The sequence below is a fragment of the Emys orbicularis genome, chromosome 6, assembly GCF_028017835.1.
Source record: "Emys orbicularis isolate rEmyOrb1 chromosome 6, rEmyOrb1.hap1, whole genome shotgun sequence".
Lineage (NCBI taxonomy): Eukaryota > Metazoa > Chordata > Testudines > Emydidae > Emys > Emys orbicularis.
Window position 1 is genome coordinate 107,254,674 of NC_088688.1, and position 21,118 is coordinate 107,275,791.

Consider the following 21,118-nt stretch of genomic DNA (forward strand, 5'->3'; position numbering starts at 1 on the left):
ACATACTGAACTACTTTAGATTTGTTCCTTTGGTTGTCATATTATCCGAATCCCTTGAAGTTTAGAGTGCCTAATATTTCAGTTATCTGCATGCTGCATATACTTTGTCACACATAGACAAAGATATTTCAACCTGTTTTTTCAACAAAGGTATGTCTTTTCATATAACAGGTGGAGTTAGAGGTTCATGACTTCTACTTTGAAAGGAGTTCACCAATCACTGTGCATATCTCCATCAGAACAACAGATACAAATGCTCCTCGGGTTTCATGGAATACAGGTGAGATTGAATTTCACGGAGTGAATTCTGCTACAAAATGTATGTTGATGCAGAGATGGGTTGAAGGTACACCTCTACCCCGATATAACACGACCCAATATAACACGAATTCGGATATAATGCGGTAAAGCAGTGCTCCGGGGGGGCGGGGCTGCGCACTCTGGTGGATCAAAGCAAGTTCGATATAACGCGGTTTCACCTATAACGCGGTAAGATTTTTTGGCTCCTGAGGATAGCGTTATATCGAGGTAGAGGTGTACAAAGTTCAGGTTTGGATCCACAGTCTGACCAGCTCAAAGTTCAGGGTGTGTGTGTGTGTGTGTGTGTGTGTGTGTTTCTCCTTCTCTGTTTTGGTGTGACCCAGTCATAGAAGCTAGAACAAATGTCAGAATAAAAATGCAGAGTAACAGAAGCAGGAAATGGGGGTATGAGAAAATCAAGATATTCTGTATCTTAATTAAATACAGTGATTACATTTTACTTTCTGCCACTTTAAAAAAAAATACATTCCTTCCTATTTTGTTTCCCATATAATTCCCTTTGTTCCTTGTATATTAATCTGCACAACCTATGCTCTTCTCCTGTTCAGAGGTCAATCCTAAAGAAGTTACAGACTTGTTGTAGGAATCACTTGGAAAAATGCTATGATCTGTGTTATGCAGTAGGTCAAACTAGATTATCATAATGGCTAGGAGATACTTTGATGTTATTTACTGAGAGGCTGTTGTGAGGAACGATCTATGTCTTAAATCAGGCCAATGGATTCTATTGAAGAGGGAGTTAAAAGTGGTGTCAGAGAGTTGTGTGGCTTTTCTAGCCTTACCTGCTGTTTTGACAATATTAATGTATTATTTTATGTTAATATTTATAAATATTCATTAGTCACAAAAACCTATGGGTACATTTATACTACTATTAAGAACATAATCTGAAAACACATCATGGACCAAATTCATGTCAGTGCTATTCCTTTGAAATCAAGCAGTGAGTTTGATCTCTGAGATAGACCCCATCAGTAGCCAACCCATCTCTAACACCTGAAGATGACCATAGAAGCAGTGTTGTCACAATAGAAGGGAGTATTGAGAAGAACAGTCCTCAGCCTTCCCTTAGAGAAAAGTGCCCACATATCTAACCCAACCTAAAATGTATGCTTAAGTAAAAAGTTGGGCCATGCACTGTGCCTTGAAGGTCAACCAACTTTGGGCTCTAGTGCATTGACAAAGGAAGTGAATACCAGAACCAAAGGCATTCCACTAACTCCAGCCTCCCATCTCCTGGATATTCAAGTCTATGAGCTCTCAATAGGAACACCTTAGCTGATTTACTGTCAGGAAAGTATATAGGCAGGAAGTTGGTCTGTTAGATAGCTGGGAACCAAACTGTTTTATTCCTCTGTAATAGAGATCTGAGGGGCATTGACTAAAGTAAAAGTGCCTGGAATGAAAGCTGATAGTAGGGCTTTAGGTTATTTTTGAAATGCCTATTTGAAGGCAATTATGTTGATGGAATTTAATTTGTTCCTTCTCCTGACCATTTGCACAAAGCACTACAATAGATACACTTGATAGCCTTGAATCTCATCCAGTTATAAACTCACACTTTGCTGAACCTATTCTCTGTTCTTTGTAGGCCTCGATCTCCTGGAAGGGCAATCCCGACCAATCACATGGCAACAGTTTCAAATAGTGGACAATGACAACATCAGGGGTGTTCGCTTGGTCACAATTGACGGCTTACAGCATGGACGGCTCACTGTAAGAGGTAAATTGCCATTTCCTCTTTAGGGATTGGAAACAAATTGTACATTCCACCTTTAGTGGATCGAATACAATAAAGATAGTTAGGTCCCTGGCTCTCATTGAAATCATTGAGGGTTAGATGCCTAAATACCACTGAAGTCTATGGAGTTACACCAGTGTAAAACCAATATCTCTGGGAGGGCAGTAAGGTCCAATATGTCTTTATACTGGTCTATGCTGTTTGTAGAGAAGAGCAAAACTGGAGGTGTTTTTATTTTTGCAAAACTCCGTATACATTAGCCATGGTTTTGGTTTTGCTAGTTTGGATCCAAATCCCATATGGTTTGAGCCCCACAGGTGGAAAAGATTGATGGAAAGGTCCAATCTTTACTCTTTTTTTCTTTTTTAATAAACATTTCTTTTAAGTTTATTCCCTTTGCTGACTCTCTCTCTCTCTCTCTCTCTCTCTGTGTGTGTGTGTGTGTGTGTGTGTGTGTAGATAGTTAACTGATAGGCACAAAGATCTAAATGACTGAACAGTATCTGATTTAAAATATTTTGAAACTATGTTCTATACAGGATTTCAGTTAACATTAAGATGACCAGCATTTGAACAGAGGGAGCAAAAACTAGAACTGCTCTGCACGGATTTATTCCTTCCCTATTTATCAAAAGCACCCTTGATGATGTCTTTAGTTACATTGATACTATTTTAGGAGCAGTTTTGTTACTTTACTGTTTGTTACCTAATAGTTTTGCTCCCTCTGCTGTCTGGCTACTTCTACTGCTGTTGAATAATAATAATGTAGAGGGAAGTATTAAGACTGGGTATTTTAAAAAAATCCTCTAAAAAGAGGTGAATTTAAGGAAATAAACTATATCTCAATAAACTATTCACTCAATTTGAGTAAATGTGACCTAGCTCAAATGTAATTATTTTCCTTTGCCACTACTGTGTTAAAGATGTGGCTAAAGAATAGTGGAGCTTGCTAACTGAGGAAAGCTTCTAAGTAAATATAGGTATTATTTAGAATCTGGAGCTTATTCTCCAGCAGATTATAGAAGTTTTTATAAATAGATCAAATTTTGGACCTAAACTCCTTTACAATATTGCAATAAATCAAGTCCAAACTTGACTTTTCAGGGTGATAATCTTTCATGTAGTGAATGTTATTGCATACCATTACAATATTTTTAAGCATCCCTTATATCAGTAAGTGCAGAGGAATAGTTTTATTACTTTGAAAATGTAGGGCTTAATTCTCTATTCCATTAACACCATTTTTACATTAGTGTAGCTCCATAGATGAGTATAATCAGAGTGAGGTTCCAGAGTGTTAATGTAGTTTCTTTGGAGCAAAAAGAAACATTATCAATATAAAAATCATACCCTTAAAAATCCTTTCTTCTTTTATTAATAGCTTTGATTATAAAACTGAAAGAATTTAAAGATCTAAGTGATTTTTCTCTATTTATGCTACGTTGCTATTTATGATACTTTTTACATTTTACTCGGCTTGACAATGAAATGAGACTGCCCTGTTTCATTTTCATTGTGATCGTCAGTTTTACTTTCTGGTTTTTATGCACTAGCACAATGCTGTTGTGTTTGGGAAAATGTTTAAGTAAAAGAAATCCATCCTGTGGTTGTAATAAAAGAAAAACCATTAAACTTTTAAAAATGTTATTGAATTTTCAGATATGGAAAAATATAAATGAGATCTAAACATGTATGTGCAAGACAATAAAGTTAATATTAAAAAAGGAAAATAAAAGAAACTATCCGAAAGGATATATGTCCTGTATTCCAACAAGATGTTGTCTGGAGTCTTCCATCATATGTGTAGTTGTGTATTGTTGTCATTTTACAAATAATTACTTCACAGAATTCCCTGTAATATATAAATTCAGGGCTGGGCTGTGGATTTACCATTAGCCATGAGTAAGGCAAGTGCAGCTGTACTGCCCCAGCAGCTAAACAGAGAATTGGGACTCAGAATCACAATCTGGTCCCTTGTTCCCTCCTTGCTTTGAGGGGAGCTGTTCTGATTCAGCCCTTTACCCGGAGCAGATTACATCTCCCTGTATACCGGAGATGCACCAGCTGGCATGTTGGGAGGTAGGGGCAATGCTCTTCCCATACTCCAGTCCTTTCCCTCCCACTCCCCACACACCTGTGCAACCAGATGTATCTGGCTCACAGAAGTTGCTCTCCCAGCAATGCTAGTAACTCCATTCCATGGGCACACAGGGCAATCCACAACCTTGCCCTCAATAAACTTTTCAACAATATATCTTTTTTGTGTGTCTTGTACAAGTCGATTAGATATCCAAACCTGGAGTTTAGCATTCCAGTTAAGCATAACTAGTTTGATAGAGATTACTAATAAAGGCAATGCCCACTGAAATCAATGGAAAGACTCCTGTTAACCTCAGTGGGCATTGAATTAGGCTCAACATTTCTACCAACTATTTAGTATGCCATGTTATATTATTTGGCAATACTAAGTGCCAAATCATAGGGCCTGTTTATGGACCAAAGAAGGCTTCTGAAGCCTGGGAACTGGTATGGTCCTATGGCATGGCAGCTGGGATAACTGTTGAGAGAGAGGCTCCACAGGGGAACTTTGCTCCTGTTGTGGACTGTAAAGCAGTGTTGTATGTAGCTCTCTCTGTGCCACCACACAAGGAGTTTTTTGTGGGGCATTGTGTGTGTGCAACCATTGGATCCACAACTATGGTAGAAACCCTCCTCCAGCAGGGAATTTCAGGGTCTGGAAATACTATTGCAGCTGGGGATGGCTGTGCTGGTGCTCCGTAGCCTTGAAGTGGGAGAGTATTCCGCCCCTGTGCCCCTGAAGAAATCCCCTGCTCTAGAGTCAGAATTTGACCCTCAAGGCATTTTACCTAAATGAACAGTTGTGTGTGAGCATATAGTGCTGAGTACAATGAAGGTTCTATCCCTGTCTGGGACCTCTAGGTACAAATAAATAATAATAATTAATAATGGATGTTACTTTTTGCTTACAATGAAATATTGATCTGTAATCAGAGAGCATATACTCTTTGGGCTTAAAATAAATTGTGACTGATGCTTTAAGAAACAGTGGTAGATAGCAAACACTGATGTCTTCAAATGATCTATATGACAGCATTGACATTGTGGGGAGTTGTGTTTGCTACTACAGTTGTGTAACTGTTAGCAAAGTACATAACTTAGTAACTATGCTGGACCATGTTAATACTTTCTGTTTAGGTTTTGAATGAGTTTTTCTAACTCAGACATGTATTTCCCCCCTTAATAAAATTCATACTGAGGCTGAATTACACATCTTTGAACCGTCTTCTTTCATTCTTTTGACAGGAGGGAAAGGATTCATGTTCACGGTCTCTGACCTGAGGGCTGGGGTTGTTCGCTACCACCATGATGACAGTGACTCTACAAAAGATTTTGTGGTATTTAGGATCTTTGATGGCCACCACAGTATTCGCCATAAGTTTCCAATCAATATCCTGCCTAAAGATGACAGCCCCCCTTTCCTGATCAGCAATGTTGTAATTGAACTGTATGAAGGGCAGACTGTTCTGATCCAGGGCTCCATGCTTCAAGCATCTGACATGGACTCCAGTGATGACTACATACTCTTTAATGTTACCAAACCACCACAGGCTGGAGAAATCATGAAGAAACCAGGGCCAAACCTTATAGGTAATCTAAGAAATCCACAGCAAGATGAACTTTCTTTTGTGGGGGCCAAACTGTGCTCGTGGTTACCTTGGTGTAAATCCTTTGAGTTGAATGGAGTTATTCTGGATTTACTTCGGTGTAAAAGAGAGCAGAATTTAACCCAGAGTCATCTCAATCGAAGAATATTTTTCTGTTGTACTTTCTTGGCTAGAGGTATTTGGGTGGTCAAGAGACTTTCTTGCTGCAATGATTCCTACCAAGCTGAAAATTAGAGGATGGCACTGATGGTGCTAAATTGAGAGTGGGGGATGGGGGTTCTTTTATTTCATACCTGGACACAGAATCCCTTTGCTAGATTCGTTAGATAGTTTTTATTTGTATAAATTCACCTTTTTTCCTCATCACTGGGCTTCAGAGCCATCACTGGTAATGCTCTTACTTCATATTGAACAATTATGAAGTTTTATCAAAGTTTCTGATATAAAGATGGAGTTTTTAATCTCTTTCAGTGGATGCACTGGAGAAAGAAGAGAAACCATATAACAGGTCTCTTCTTTATGAGGATCAAGATGATCAAATTTACCAGTGATTAAAATTATAAACAACTCTATGAAATGCGCTTTCTTTTATTCTTTGATTCAACAGGGTATCCTGTCACTGGCTTCCTTCAGAGAGATCTGTTTAATGGATTAATTTACTACCGTCACTTAGGAGGAGAAATATTTGAGGATTCCCTTGAGTTTGTCCTGTGTGATAGCCATGACCCTCCCAATCTCTCAGAGCCACAGGTATTACGTTTGAGGATTTCTTGCAATGTGTCAGGAGTGGCTCTAGCTTTTTTGCCGCCCCAAGCACGGCAGTCAGGCAGCTTTTGGTGGCTTGCCTGTGGGAGGTCCGCCGGTCCCGCGGCTTCGGCGTACCCGCCACTGAATTGCTGTCGAATCCGTGGGACTGGCAGACCTCCCGCAGGCATGCTGCTGAAGGCTGCCTGACTGCTGCCCTCGCAGGGACCGGCAGGGCGCCCCCCCGTGGCTTGCCGCCCCAGGCATGCGCTTGGAGCACTGGTGCCTGGAGCCGCCGCTGCAGAGTGTGGAGTAAATGTCTGGACACCAGCATACCTTCCTACATTGGATTGTTGAAAACCTTGTGATTTTTCCCTCTTTCTAACTGCCAGTCCTAAAAGCACAGCCTAGGATGTGAAAACCAAGCTGCTTCCTTTTCTGTGTGCGCATTATTGCCAAATTCTCCAGACCAAATTCTCCCCTCGTTTATAACTCAGCAACCCTATTTTCTTTAATTTTTGTCTGACAGGAGAATATTGTCAGATCTCAAAGGCATTAATGGAGATTGTATCAGGTGTTAAAATGAAAGACCAAATTCATTCTAAGGGCTAGATCCTCAGCTAGTACTAACTGGCAGTAGCCACTTTGAAGTCAATAGATTTGCACCTATTTATACCACCTGAGGATTGAGCTGACTGAATTTAATATTTCCTTGACTTCAGAGGCACACTGCCAAGATTTGTGAATTTAAAATGTGCCGTCCTATATATTTCTGTTATATATTATACATTAGTCCATCAGTTATTTTTCTGTGTGGATGTTTCAAAAAATAGGTACAGTGCCCTCCTGTCCTTAAGTAATATTTGACAACCAGTGCTTATGCACAACCCTAGAGTAACAAAACAGTGAAACTGTAAGTAGAGCTGGTCAGAATTTTTTCTCAAAATGTGCTTTTGATGGAAAATGTTGCTTTTATCTAAATTAAAACATTTTGAAAAATATGACCATTTTGAATTCTTGCAGAGAAGTTATTTGTTTCAAAACAAAAAAATCATTTTGGAATTCCGTTTCCGATTTCCAAATTTCATTTCAGAATTTTAAAATGTTAGGTTTTTTAAAAAGTTTTTTACTTCTATATTATTTTTATTATTTTTACATTATTTCATGACAATGTAATAGTTTAAAAGTAAAATAAAAATAACAGAATATATAAAATCACTAAGGGCAGCTGCTACTTACTACTGGTTGAAATATCTTGTCTTCTGTTTCTGGTTTGCAGGAAATTTCAAAAATATTTGTTTTAGTTCCAAATGAGAATGAAAAGAACTTTTGAAATGTCAAAATTTCCCACGAAACAGAAATTCAGAGTTTTAACCAGCTCTGATTGTAAGGTCCTCAAACAAATAATAAGGAAGAATAACCAATATTACAATTGTATGAATGATGGAGGAAAAATTAAATGAAAAAATGTGCTTCCATTTTAAAAGATTTGTTCAAATATTTTAAATATGAACTAAATTAACTCTGGTGGTTTCCTATAAGCATGATTCTAAGAGCATTTAGTGTGTTTCCAACATTCTACCAACCCTATGATATTTTTCTGTATTCTTTACTCTAGGCGGTGATAGTGCATATTATTCCTGTGGATGATCAGCTTCCAAAAGAAGCTTCTGGGGTTACCCGTCACCTCGCTGTCGAGGAAACTAAGATAGCTCATCTAACTAAGAAACATCTCCATTTCATAGACATGGAAGCACAAGAGAGAGAACTCATCTACACAGTAACCACCTCCCCATTTTTCTCTTCTACTCATGGGTATGTGAGAGTGAATGTACACTCCTCATCACAGGAGATGGGCAGGCACCAAGTGGCAGGGGAAGTGTTGGTGGCAAAGTAAGGCTGTTGCCTGGGTGCACACACTAGGTTCCCAATCCTGCATGCATGGGCCTACCTATGTGGAGCTAGTTGCAGGACCAGGACGTAGTGTGTTAATAATCATGTGGGTCAAAGCCTAAAGCAACAGGACGTGAGGGGCACCATCAAGTGGTTAAAAGAGAGAGGCAGAGAACAGACAGATCCAGATGTTTTTTTTCTTTTGTTTGACTTCACCTTGTATTTCACTGTGGCCCATTGGATGGTTGGTGGCCCATTTGGTGAGTTCAGCACCAGTACCCTCTCCAATTTACCAAGAGGAAAGAGTTTTGCTTACTACCACTGTGTAGCTCAGGGGATCAACACTTTTCTGTTTTGGGCCAGACCAGCAGAGAGTCAATCTGTAACTCAGTGGTATGGTTATCTGTCAGGTGGGTACATGGTTAATAGCCTTGAACAAGCCTGTGGGCTAATCAGAAGAACTGCAGCTGAAGCCTATAGTGGGCAGGAGAGAACTCAGAAGCCAGGTGTTGAGGATAACAGGAGGGAGATGGGCCTTTTAATATGCGTGTATGATATGAAGTTGATATAATCAAGACTGAAAAAAGTGGGTCCAAACTGTTCCGTAAGGTGTGAATGAGATCTTTCTAATAACTATAAGAATGTGAAGAGCTTAGGTCATCTTAATAAAACCGTAGCTTTGGAGTGGATCAAGTATTTTTAAAGGCCTTGCAAAGAAAATGGCGGAAATTGTTTGCAAGAGAATAGCCTGTAGGGATCATGCTGAAGCTCCCAAAGCAAATAAATGGTCTCTTTGGAGGGGCTTTTTGTGTGTATATAAAAATTAAAATAAGAGATTTGTAATTTTGATGCACTTTGTTTGGCAAAGTCCCAGTATTAGAAAATTCTGTTTCAATGTTTTCAATGTTATCAATTATTTTTGCTGTGTGATTTGTCTTCAATACACGGGACAAGTTATTTTGAAAAAATAAATGGGTTGCCTTTGCCTTTTGTTTTGCCAAAAGATTGGTCCTTGGAGGTGGAAAAGTTCTTGTGTCTCACTTTTAAAAGACTAGAAAGTTGAGTTGTCAGAAATTGGTTCACATGAGCCTCTTATTTATAAGATTAATGAAAAATTTAAAGAATTTGATGTAATATAGAAGTTCTTTTATCTAAAGAAAAATGAAAATATCAAGTGATAGGTATGTGAAGGGCCAGATTCTCAGCCAGTGTAAATCATCAAAGTGCCTGAAATGTGTGGGGACACTTTGGTGTGGAAGTCCAGGACTTTGTTCATAGTAAAGTATGTGTTACTTTTTGGTGGCCGGTTCCTGGCTCATGATTCCTTTGTTCAGTTTTCTGTCACAGTTTGAAATCCATAATAAAGACATTTATGATAATGAAAAAAGAAAAGTAAATGAATTTTATTTCTATGCAGCTAGTGGTTGGTTGGTGGTGTTGAAGCACAAGATTGAATTGTAAGATTTTTTTTCTCCTGTATTAGAAGTTTTTCTAATCAGCGTATAGTGTGTGTGTGTCTTTGTACAGCCCCTCCGATGCTGGGAAGTTGTTTATGGTGGACTGCATCCCCAAACTAGTCAAGGATCCTTCTGTTCCAGCACTGAGATCATTCACTCAGGTTTGTTACTAAGTGATACCATACTGGAACCATACCCTTTTTAAGAACTGGCTCCAGTGGTGCTGTCATTTTTCCTCAAGTCACTTCCTTTCAGGTTTTCATGAGGCTTAGAAGTGGAAACCAACCCTAGCCAGTACTATCACTATCTCAGTTTAACAAACTCAAAATTCGGCTAACTCCATTCATATTTTTAAAGAAGTGTCTACCATGATTGCACTCCTCGCATAAGTAGACATAGCTCCTATTGAGACCAAAAGGAGTTGCACTTGCTTGTGTTGGAGACAAATTCAGCTCTAAGTATTTGACCTGAGTTGGGCATAATGTCAGGGTAAGAGATGGGTTCAACCTGGACATGGTTTGGGTTTTGCAAAGCCCCATCAGTCTGATTTCTTATCGCCGCTAAGATTCTTTCACATTGGCTGAACTCCGTTGGTGTAGTTCTGTGCATCCACATTTTAATTTTAATTTTAAATAATTTAATAGAATCATAGGACTGGAAGGGACCTCAAGAGGTCATCTAGTCCAGTCCCCTGCACTCATGGCAGGACTAAGTATTATCTAGACCATCTGTGACAGGTGTTTGTCTAACCTGCTCTTAAAAATCTCCAATGATGGAGATTCCATAACCTCCTTAGGCAATTTATTCCAGTGCTTAACCACCATGACAGTTAGGAAGTTTTTCCTAATGTCCAACCTAAACCTCCCTTGCTGCAATTTAAGCCCATTGCTTCTTGTCCCATCCTTAGAGGTTAAGAAGAATAATTTTTCTCCCTCCTCCTTGCTAACTAACTGTTATGCATTGGATTTCCTTCCTGTTCATTTATTTTTTTGCTTCCACATCCTCAAAACAACCTTTTATGTACTTGAAAACTGTTATTATGTCCCCCCTCAATCTTCTCTTTTCCAGACTAAAAAAACCTAATTTTTTAAATCTTCCCTCACAGACCTTTAATCATTTTTGTTGCTCTTCTCGTGGACAAATTGGAGAAAGTCCAATCTTTCCTGAAAAGTGGTGCCCAGAACTGGACACAATACTCCAATTGAGGCCTAATCAGCACGGAGAGGAGAGGAAGAGTTATTTCTCATGTTTTGCTTACAACACTCCTGCTAATATATCCCAGAATGATGTTTGCTTTTTCTGCAACAGTGTTACACTGTTGACTCATATTTAGCTTGTGGTCCACTCTGACCCCCAGATCTCTTTCTGCAGTACTCCTTCCAAGGCAGTCATTTCTCATTTTGTATGTGTGAAACTGATTGTTCCTTCCTAAGTGGAGTACTTTGCATTTGTCCTTATTGAATTTCATCCTATTTACTTCAGACCATTTCTCCAGTTTGTCCAGATCATTTTGAATTATAATCCAATCCTCCAAAGCACTTGCAATCCCTCCCAGCTTGGTCTCATCCACAATTATCATCCATGTTGCAGTTTTTTATTATGCTGTAGTTCAATAAATCCCATTCTTATTAACATTTGTAAACTGCCTGGCCATTACAATTTACTGTATGGTTAATGTTGCAAAGCAGTTTTCCTTATAGCCTTTTAATTGGAGTCCTGAACCACGCAGTCAGGTGCATAAGATCAGTTTCTGGACGAGAGACTTTGCTGATAGTTTTAGTCTACTTTAATATCTTGTTGTGATTTGGGTAAACAAAGGATGTGCAAATAATAAATATTGCTAATGACAAATTCAGAGATCTCTGGAATTCAGAGATGTACAGATACTGTAGTGAATGTAGTATTAAAAGCTACACTTTGATGACTGTGATTATTTAAAAGTCATTATATAAAAAAGGTTTTGGGGATGGCATACCTCATCCAGCTGAGGCCCCCATCTTCTGTTTCCAGTTGTAAATTGTACCTCCACAAATCTGGGTCTTTGCATCTCTATCTAGCTAATTCATCGTTAGAGGTGCAGATACTCAGATTTGTGCCAGTAGTTGAAATGTGGGTGCAAACATTCAGAAGGGAATTTTGTGGGCACAGATCATATCCAAAGAAGAGATCATCTTTCTGAAAACGCACCGTAAGATTTTAAATGACAGTTTCCCTTTTTTCTTTCTTTCTTTTTTCCTCACGTTTTGCAGCATGCTGTGAACTACATGAAAGTTGCCTATATGCCGCCTATCCAGGACATTGGGCCTGAACCTCAGCATGTCCAGTTTATTTTTTCAGTCAGCAATCTGCATGGAGGCACTTTGTATAGGATCTGCTTTAATATTACAGTTCTTCCAGTGGACAATCAAGCTCCAGAGGTACGTGTGTGTGTGGGAGGGAGGGAGGAAGTGAATCTCTGAATATTAATATGGTTTTACTAGACAGATAGAATACTGCTGTAATGATCCATCTGTTATTGATTGGTGGCTGGGGGCAATATTTGCTCTATGTGTTGTGGTAAGTTCCTTACGTCCTCCCAGCATATGACAGACGAGTTATGCCTTTGGTGTTTTGATATTTATTGTGTTGCATCTTTTAAACCCAAATGCTCTTTCTAGTTCAAATTTAAAGGTGCAGAGGGAAATGGTAATTCATCTCTCCCCCTCTGTTCAGGTATTTACAAATAACTTGAAAGTGGAAGAAGGGGGACTGTGCACCATTACAGGGAGCCATATTCTGATGTCAGATGTGGACACAAAACAGGAGAACCTCCACATCTACCTTCAGAGGCTGCCGCTGCATGGAATGGTAGAACTGGATGGATTTCCCATGAACAAAGGTGACAGGTTCACCTGGCAGGACTTGCACATGTTAAAAGTCAGGTGAGAAAAGGTCCTGCTTTTAGTTTTGTTACTATTAGTTCTCACCATCAAACTGGTGTTAAATTCCAAGAGCCTCAGTTTGTGTGAGTTGGCAAAGTCTGACCCCAATGGAGCTCAACAAATGTACACCAGCTGAGCCTCTGGCCTATAATGTTCTCTGCAGATTCTTAAGTTTGCATTAAAAATAATATTATATCATCACCACATGATGAATGAGCTGCCACATCTGAGCAGGCCGTAAAACTGAGTCAGGAAACCATGTTGTATTGTGGTGCAGGGCCGCCCAGAGAGGGGGGGCAAGTGGGGCAATTTGCCCCAGGCCCCGGGCCCCGCAGGGGCCCCCACGAGAATATAGTATTCTATAGTATTGCAACTTTTTTTTATGGCAGGGGCCCCCGAAATTGCTTTGCCCCAGGCCCCCTGAATCCTCTGGGCGGCCCTGTTGTGGTGGGTAGTTGGGTAATATTGTCCTTCAGTGCTTGCTGTTCTTCTTGATGCAGAGACACATTGTCCATGTGAAATTAGTGCAGAACTTAATTCCCACAGGTATCAGCATGATGGCTCTGAGACTCTGCATGATGACATCCTCTTTGCAGCCACAGATGGCATTAATTCTTTAGAGTTTGTCCTACAGGTCAAGGTCAGTGTGTTGCTCCCTGCTTGTACTCATGAGGGCATTCATCCGCATAGAAAATTATAAAGTATCAGTTTTGAAGCCTTCAGAGCTCCTCAGAAATTGGAAGGAGTTAGACTAGATGGGCTTTTTGCTGTTCGCTTTGGAGCTTATGTGACAATATTGGTTAGAGAGCAAATTTGGCAGGTACAAGTGATGAGACATCTGCACCTGCTCCTGCTTAGCCACTACTGTCAGGAATGAATCCCCAGAATTAAACATGGAGCGTGTGTCAGATCAGTGAAAGAGAGAGTTTTCTTTCTGAAGATATAAATTCCACACTTAGAGGGACACCGCAAAGTGATATCCTTTATTTTTTTAAAAACAAACTTTACTTCCATATCTGTGTTCCTAATAACTCCACAGAATGCTTGGCTTGGCTTGCAAAAGCTGCAATGAAGTGTTTAAACTAATATGTTTTCACTGGAATTAAAGAAAAATCACAAAATCTTTTGACCATTAGGTTTTGTAAATGTTTGTTTCTACAAAACCTAAATTTGAGGCTGGACTTGATCTGACAGAGTCCCTCTGAGATCTTTGTACTTTGTATTTGTAAAGATAAAGGATGTATCATCACACAACCTCCTCCAGAGCACCCCCTCGTGGCCAGAGATGGCTCTGCAGCGCCCTACTTCAGTTTCCCCCTTCAAAGAGCTTCTTTAAAAAACTCCACACAAGCTTTTTTGTTCAATAATGCCCTTCCTACCAGGGTCCAATTTATTGGCATAAGACACAATTCCAAAACTCTGTCCTGGGGCTTCTTAATTTCCCCGGGTTTGCTCTCTGGAGCTCTTCCCAGCCTTGACAGGCCATTCTCAGCCCTATGTGGCTGGATACTTTTTCTACTTCCATGGAATCCGCTGTCCCTGGCCTTCAGCCTGCTCACTCAAGCTCTTCTGCAGTCTTTGCCACAGCTTCCTCTGAACATCCCCCCTCTGTCTGCAGCTTCCTGCTGCTTTTATTGGGGAATCACCTGATCCCTGCTCAGGTGTGCCATCTTAGTAAGAAGAGTTGGCTGGCCCCAAGCCTCTAGCCCTTAACGGGGCAAGCCACCCTGTTACAGGGCAAAAATATGCAGAAGTGCCTGGAGTGCTGAAGCCTTGTGTATTTACGTGCTAGTTAATATTAAAGCACAGTTGCTAGAGAAGGACTAGAATCGGTCCCAGGAATTCCCTAAAGCCAGAGTTGCCAAACATTTTCATAGGGTGGGCCACCTGTTAGTAGAGAGATCATCTAGTAAACCCTCGCCCCTCCAAATCATGCTCCAGTTTGTGATCGCACAGTGTCCCACTAGCAATAGGGAATCGCACGTGTGAGATTTTGCAGTGTTGCTGTCCCAATTGCTCAAAAATCATGAGTTAGGGCCCCCGAGAATCATGAGAATGGCTTTAAAATTATGAGATTTTTAAAAAATACATATGGGGTTCTTTTTATTTACTGTCAATGTTTTTTCCCTGAGGTCACATTTTCAAGCTTTTCTTTACAATCATCAGGGTTAGAAACTCATTTTTTAAATGAAAGCTAACGTGTGATTACATGACTCCAGGAAATGGGACTTTAAGAAAACATCCAATATTGTGAGATGAGAATCCTGAGAATTGGAAACAGACTTGTCCATGTGTCTGTGCACGAGGAATTGCCACATGTAGAAGTTGTCTCCCCTTCCACACACACACACACACACACACCCATGTGCATGCACAGTTCCTCTGGCTGGACCTGAATCAAGGCAGCTGCATTAAGTGATCATTTCAACAATCCTAACTGGTTATGCAGACTCCATAATTAAATTTAGTGATGATGATAATACTTTTGTAATGCATTTCATCAGAGAATCACAAAGCACTTTCCATTCATTTAATACCACACAATATCCCTTTGAGGTAGATAACTACTATACCAATTTTATGGGTGGGGAAACTGACACACAGAGAAGTGAAGTGGCTTGCCCAGGACATGGATGCAGTGAGTTGTAGCCCAGCCGACAGTGTTCCGATTGCCAGTATCTGGTGCTAACCATTAGACCGTAGTAGGTGTAGTTTGGATTTGTTCTCTTTTTTTCCTCTTTCTTTTTGTGTAATCCATTAAAGAGCATCATCTGAGTTTCATATTGTTTTTGTTATACAACTTGAAGGCTTATAAAACCCCAGAATGTTAGTTGGCAAAGGCATAATTTTCCTTCCCCTGTGGTAAACTCCCAACTATATAAAATTGAAAAGCCAAATTCACCACTGGTGTACACTGATGCATCTCCACTGAAATCAATGGAGTTGCACTGGCTTAGACAAGTAGTGAACTTGGCCCAAAATTCCAGGCCTATACTCCTTGATTTCCACCCCTGCCACAAGTTATCAGGATATGTCTTTTATGTCCAGTGGTCCCTATCCGTACCCTATCAAAGATGCACTGCAGCATGCATTTGTTTTCTGATGGGTTATGAATGGCACTGCTGCTTCAGATAAAAATTTATTCATGGGGCTGACTGAACCCTGCTGCGTTTCCTTAGTCAGACAAAATTCCCATTGACTTCAGTCTGACTATTGTGACTTCATTGTGAGATCCTCTTAAATGAGAGACTCAGGATTTAATCCCGTTATAAAATAAGGATTAGCTGTCACTAATTTAGTATACAATACTTGGTAGTGCATACAGCCTGAGCTAAGACTGGTTTCTTAAATTTTCTTTGCCTTTTTATTTATTTATTTTTTTTAGCCTTTCAGTACTTCCCATCTGCCTCTGTCTGTTTTTTTTTTTTAGTAGATGCATGTAATTCATTCCATTTGTTGGCCTATTTTCTATATCTGCAAGTCTAATCATTCACTTTGGTTGAGCATGCCCCATGTTTCCTCCCAGTGAACTGTGCTTGCAAGGACAAGTGATGTGTACTTTAGGTGAAACTGTGTGTGTTTTTCTGTTTAGGTGCTACCTGTAAATGATGAGCCACCAATCATGAAAGATGGCCTCATTCCCCTAATACAATGTCCAGAGGGTGAGGAAGTGGTCATCACCTCAGAGTACATTTATGCCACCGACGCAGACAGCGACGACATGAAACTGACTTTTATGCTGGCTCGACAGCCCTACTATGGGGTTGTGAGGAAAGCTGGTATCGTTGTGGATCGCTTCTCCCAAGCGGACGTTGTCTCTGGAGTAGTGACCTACAAGCATACTAGTAAGTGAGACTAGAAGAGCATTGAGGTGTAGCCAGATAGCTCTGGGATCTTGTGTAAATCCCAAGCGGACGTTGTCTCTGGAGTAGTGACCTACAAGCATACTAGTAAGTGAGACTAGAAGAGCATGGAGGTGTAGCCAGATAGCTCTGGGATCTTGTGTAAATCCAGATAACTCTGGCAGCTCCATCACTAGGAGATGCTGAAAGCCTGCATCTACACTACTGCATATAAATAACCACATGCAAACACAGCTGTGAAACATAGTTGTGGCCCAAATGTGTCGTGTAACACTTTCTAATTGCCTGTTGGGATGGGAAGCGATCTCATAGCCAGTTTATAGAATCATGGTTCTACCTGTAGAACCATGATTCTACCTGTAAATACATTTACCATGCTTGATACCTAGACTAAAATATGGTTCCTGAACATGGTAAAAAAAAAAAAGTCTTAACATTTTTTTGCAACTGTTTCACACCTGTGTTTGGATAAATTAGATTATTTTTATACTCCAGAGAGTGATATAGAGATTCAATAGAACAACACCAATGATTTGGGGGAGTCCTCAACAGACACACGTGTTCTGGAGAGTTTACAATCCTTTTGCACTAGAAGGTAAATTATGTTGTGGTTTGACAGAAAACCATAATTTTAGCAAGGGGTTATTTTTGTTTTGTTTTTAAAATTAAATCAGCTTTTCTAGAAACTTCATAGATGGTTTGGATTCATTTGATTACATTTTGTGCTCCAGGCATTTGCATGTCAAAAGAGCACCGGTGATTGCACATGCAAATCAAGGCCAGTTACAGCTCCCTGAGAGTTTGGCCATTAGAATACTCTTCAAGGATTTCCCCTGAATAATAAGTGTTTTCCTTCTATACATGTGTGAACACTATTGTTCCAACTCTTGTTTCAGAATCTCCAGTTCTGCGCATGCTTAGCTCATAATTTTGTTCTAGAATTGAGAATAGACTTGACCTTTTCACTGTGATTTCTATCTGTTGTTAAAGGAGCAGCTGTAATTTGAGCATGGAGGGAAGCAGTTGAGTATGGTCACTCTTGATATACTTATTTGTTAACATCATAGAGGAATTAAATGATTCTACACCCCGAGAGGTTATTCAGGCAAAATTGAGGTTACTTTGGAGGTGGCATAATAGCATTTATTATTATAGGATTTAATTGTCCATTTAGCAGTAAACCACCATGTTTGGAAGTGTCAGTTTTTTGGGGGATATGCAGCACATATGGATCTGAATATTTCTAAGTCTATAAAAACATCCTGGCATGATGTTGTTGTATCTTCTTCATACGTCCTTCTGTCAATTCTGTCCAGGACATGGATGTATTTCCATCCTCCATAGGAAGATTGTCAGTGTTTTAGGAATTATGGGCATGTTCTCCATTGATACATAGGGGATTTGCGACAAGTAACTCCCTTCCTTGACAAAGGGGGTTTTGAGCATTAATCGGTCATGTATGAAATAGACCCCTGGAGGCAAAAGATACAAAGTAGATTATTTATAGTAAATAGCATTGATTAAGATACCATTTCTTCATCTTGCTCTTTCAACAGAGAAGGGCTGTATATAGACTCTGCTTCTATCTCTGAAAAACAGAGAACCAAGCAGTTTGAGCTCTTTCATTTGAATTTTGTTGTTTTTTAGCCTGTCTTTATGTCACAATTTACCCTCAGAATATTGTGGATGGCCCATAATTGATACAAGTCACTGCTTCATTGAGTTTTGGTTTCTTATTGTAGAACATCATCTGTAGCATGTTTTTCCAGGTGGGGAGATTGGCCTGACTCCTTGTTTTGACACCCTAACCTTGGTTATCTCTGATGGTGAAGCTGGCATGGATGTGAATGACTGCTGTTATGATGGACTTCTTCCTCCTCCAGTACCACTTCATGATTCCTTTCCAGTATATGACCTTAACATCAGCGTATTTCCAGTGGACAACCAGCCACCATCCATTGCAATTGGTGAAAAGCTTCCTCTTTATTTCTAGTCTATTATCTTATATCCTGAATAACCTGGTGTTGGCTAGAGGCTAGATTCTCAATATTTTCTAGCACCAAAAACTGACCAGACAGGAAGATAAACATACAAAACTTTTAGATCATATCGACCAATTTTTCACACAGGCAGCCTTCTTTTCTGCAGGCACAGTTTGCACCTAGAATTCAATTTCAAGTGCAAATCTGAGTAACTGCCCCTAGCTGTTTGACTCAGTGTGCAGATCAGGTAGTTAAAGATTCAAGTACTCAGATCTGCCCCCACTTTTCATCCTTGCAAGTGCCTGCAGAAAATTAGGCTGAACCTCAGCCCTTTGAGTAATCTTCTGTGTAATAAACAGATAGAATAATAGAAATGGTCCTGAACTAAAAACCCAGATCCAAACAGCTCTGAACGTCACAAGAATTCAGAACTGAACTTGGATCCAGATTAGATAAATGTCAGGGTGACGCAAAACAAAAATATAGCCATAAATATCTCTCTACTTTATCCTATTACTTCTTAGCATGCACTTTACAAACTGGCCTTTTCCATACGAAGGGAGAGGGGTAATATTTATAGTACTTCCACTTTATGCTGTTAATTAATGAAGACAAAGATAAGTTGCATTGTACACTTAATTCATTTAATACATGTAAAGCCAGATTTTCAATTGTTCTTGCAAGGATCAAAAAACAAATAGTAAAGAAAATAAGTCATCTTGTAGTTGATAGCCTAAATTTAATCTGTCAACAGATTCCATTGACTTTGATGGGCTTCCGATCAGGCCCATAGTGCCTGTCATAAAGATACACTTCCTATGGATGTATCTTTTCTTTTATAATGTCATTTTATAATGCCATTTACTGTAGGCATTGGGTATATGTTCTGTATTGCAAAAGAACATTTAAACATATGTATGGGTAGCTTTGTAATTTGCAGCCTATCACCCGAGCAATGTTCTGGAAATGAAGTATTGTCCCAGCAGGGAAATTAAACACCGATGCATGAAAAATCGTTCATTATGAGCAATTCGTAACAGCTCTCAGGCAATTAATGCTCTGACAAACAGAGGTAACAACTGATCTTGAGCAGCACATAAACCATACTTAATGGCTTATCAGTAAAATTGTTTTGTGATTTCCTCCCCCTGCCCCCACCCACCTGCTTACGTGATGAGAAAGTGGAGTTGATACCATGATTAGAAAACATTTGTACCAGCCTGTTTGTAGTGCAGTTTCCCATCAGCTATTGTGCCAATTTCTTTAGTAAAATATCCCAGTAAGTTGAGTTAAATAATACTCATCATCATATCATTTGTGTCTAGGTGCCATGTTTGTTGTGGATGAGGGTTTCTCAGCTGTCATTACCGCTAACAATTTGTTTGCTACTGACCCCGACACCGCAGCAGATGACTTAGAGTTTGTTTTGGTTTCTCCTCCCCAGTTTGGTTACATTGAAAATATACTACCTTCCCCTGGGTTTGAGAAGAGCAACATTGGTATAAGTATAGGTATGTGTAGACACAACGGCAAGAACACCAATACTGTGCATGTTACATACATGGCTAATGGACTGCCAGGCAGTAGGCTGATGTGTAGTCACGGCAGGTGCATGCTTTAATTTAGTCTTTATTGGGAAGGCAGGTGTACATAAATAAGGAGCACTGAGGCTGTGTATGGGGGATTCAAAGAGAGAATGTAACCCTGTGAACATGAAGAATTGGCACTCAGATAAATTAAGCATATTTAAGATTTACACATTTGAGCTGCAGTCTGTGTTAGAAATGACAATATATTAACCTATTTTCTCTACTCTGCCACTTCACATTTCTTCTGTACTCCCTCCTTCCACACACACACTTCTGTTTTTCATTAGTAAAGTACTATAGGCAAGATTTTTAAAAACGGATGCCTCAAGATACGCTCTAAGCCTACATTTTCAAAAATGACTAGTGATTTTGGTTGCCTCGATTTTTTTTTTTGGGTGTCCATCTTCAGACACTTTAAAGGAGCCTAATTTTCAGAGCACGAGTGTGGTGCACTTTCTGAAAGTCAGGGCTCTTACTGGTGTTTCAGGTTGGGCACCCCCAAATCACTAGTCACTCTTGAAAATGTAGATAGGTAGGATTTTCACAAGGATCTAAGTGACTGAGTGGCACAAGTCCCAATGACTTCCAGTGGTTTTTGTGCTCCTCGGTCATTTAGGTACTTCAGAAAATCCCACCCAAAGTCCCTATTTAGGCAAACCTTTTCCTATCTACTTACTTGCGTTTACTCATTTAGGGCTAGATTGTGCAAACCACACATCTTCCATAGTGAGGGGTGGTGTAGAGCTGCAGTATCCCAGAAGGAGTACCATGTGAGGCATTTGGTCTCAAGACGATAGAGTGCTTCTTGGAGTTCCCCAATGTACAGGGGGCGGGAGGGGTGAAGCATGTGCCCTGCTACATCCTTTCACAAGATGCAATATACTCCCCCCATGGATGTGTCTATACAGCCCGCAACAGCAA

General features: G+C 39.8%; 1 protein-coding gene across 2 annotated transcripts in view; it reads left to right on the forward strand.

The window, feature by feature from the left end:
* FREM1 (FRAS1 related extracellular matrix 1) overlaps nucleotides 1-21,118 on the forward strand; it is a 91,680-nt gene that overhangs the window by 12,226 nt on the left and 58,336 nt on the right. Inside the window, exons 6-17 of one of the 2 annotated variants that reach the window (XM_065406895.1) lie at nucleotides 172-280; nucleotides 1,913-2,044; nucleotides 5,387-5,731; nucleotides 6,356-6,498; nucleotides 8,111-8,307; nucleotides 9,892-10,003; nucleotides 12,092-12,259; nucleotides 12,555-12,763; nucleotides 13,310-13,403; nucleotides 16,356-16,608; nucleotides 18,396-18,593; nucleotides 19,934-20,119. In XM_065406895.1, the coding sequence (XP_065262967.1) occupies nucleotides 172-280; nucleotides 1,913-2,044; nucleotides 5,387-5,731; nucleotides 6,356-6,498; nucleotides 8,111-8,307; nucleotides 9,892-10,003; nucleotides 12,092-12,259; nucleotides 12,555-12,763; nucleotides 13,310-13,403; nucleotides 16,356-16,608; nucleotides 18,396-18,593; nucleotides 19,934-20,119 (2,146 nt within the window). The remainder of the gene's footprint in view (nucleotides 1-171; nucleotides 281-1,912; nucleotides 2,045-5,386; nucleotides 5,732-6,355; nucleotides 6,499-8,110; nucleotides 8,308-9,891; nucleotides 10,004-12,091; nucleotides 12,260-12,554; nucleotides 12,764-13,309; nucleotides 13,404-16,355; nucleotides 16,609-18,395; nucleotides 18,594-19,933; nucleotides 20,120-21,118) is intronic. The other variant, XM_065406896.1, reaches the window with a different exon arrangement.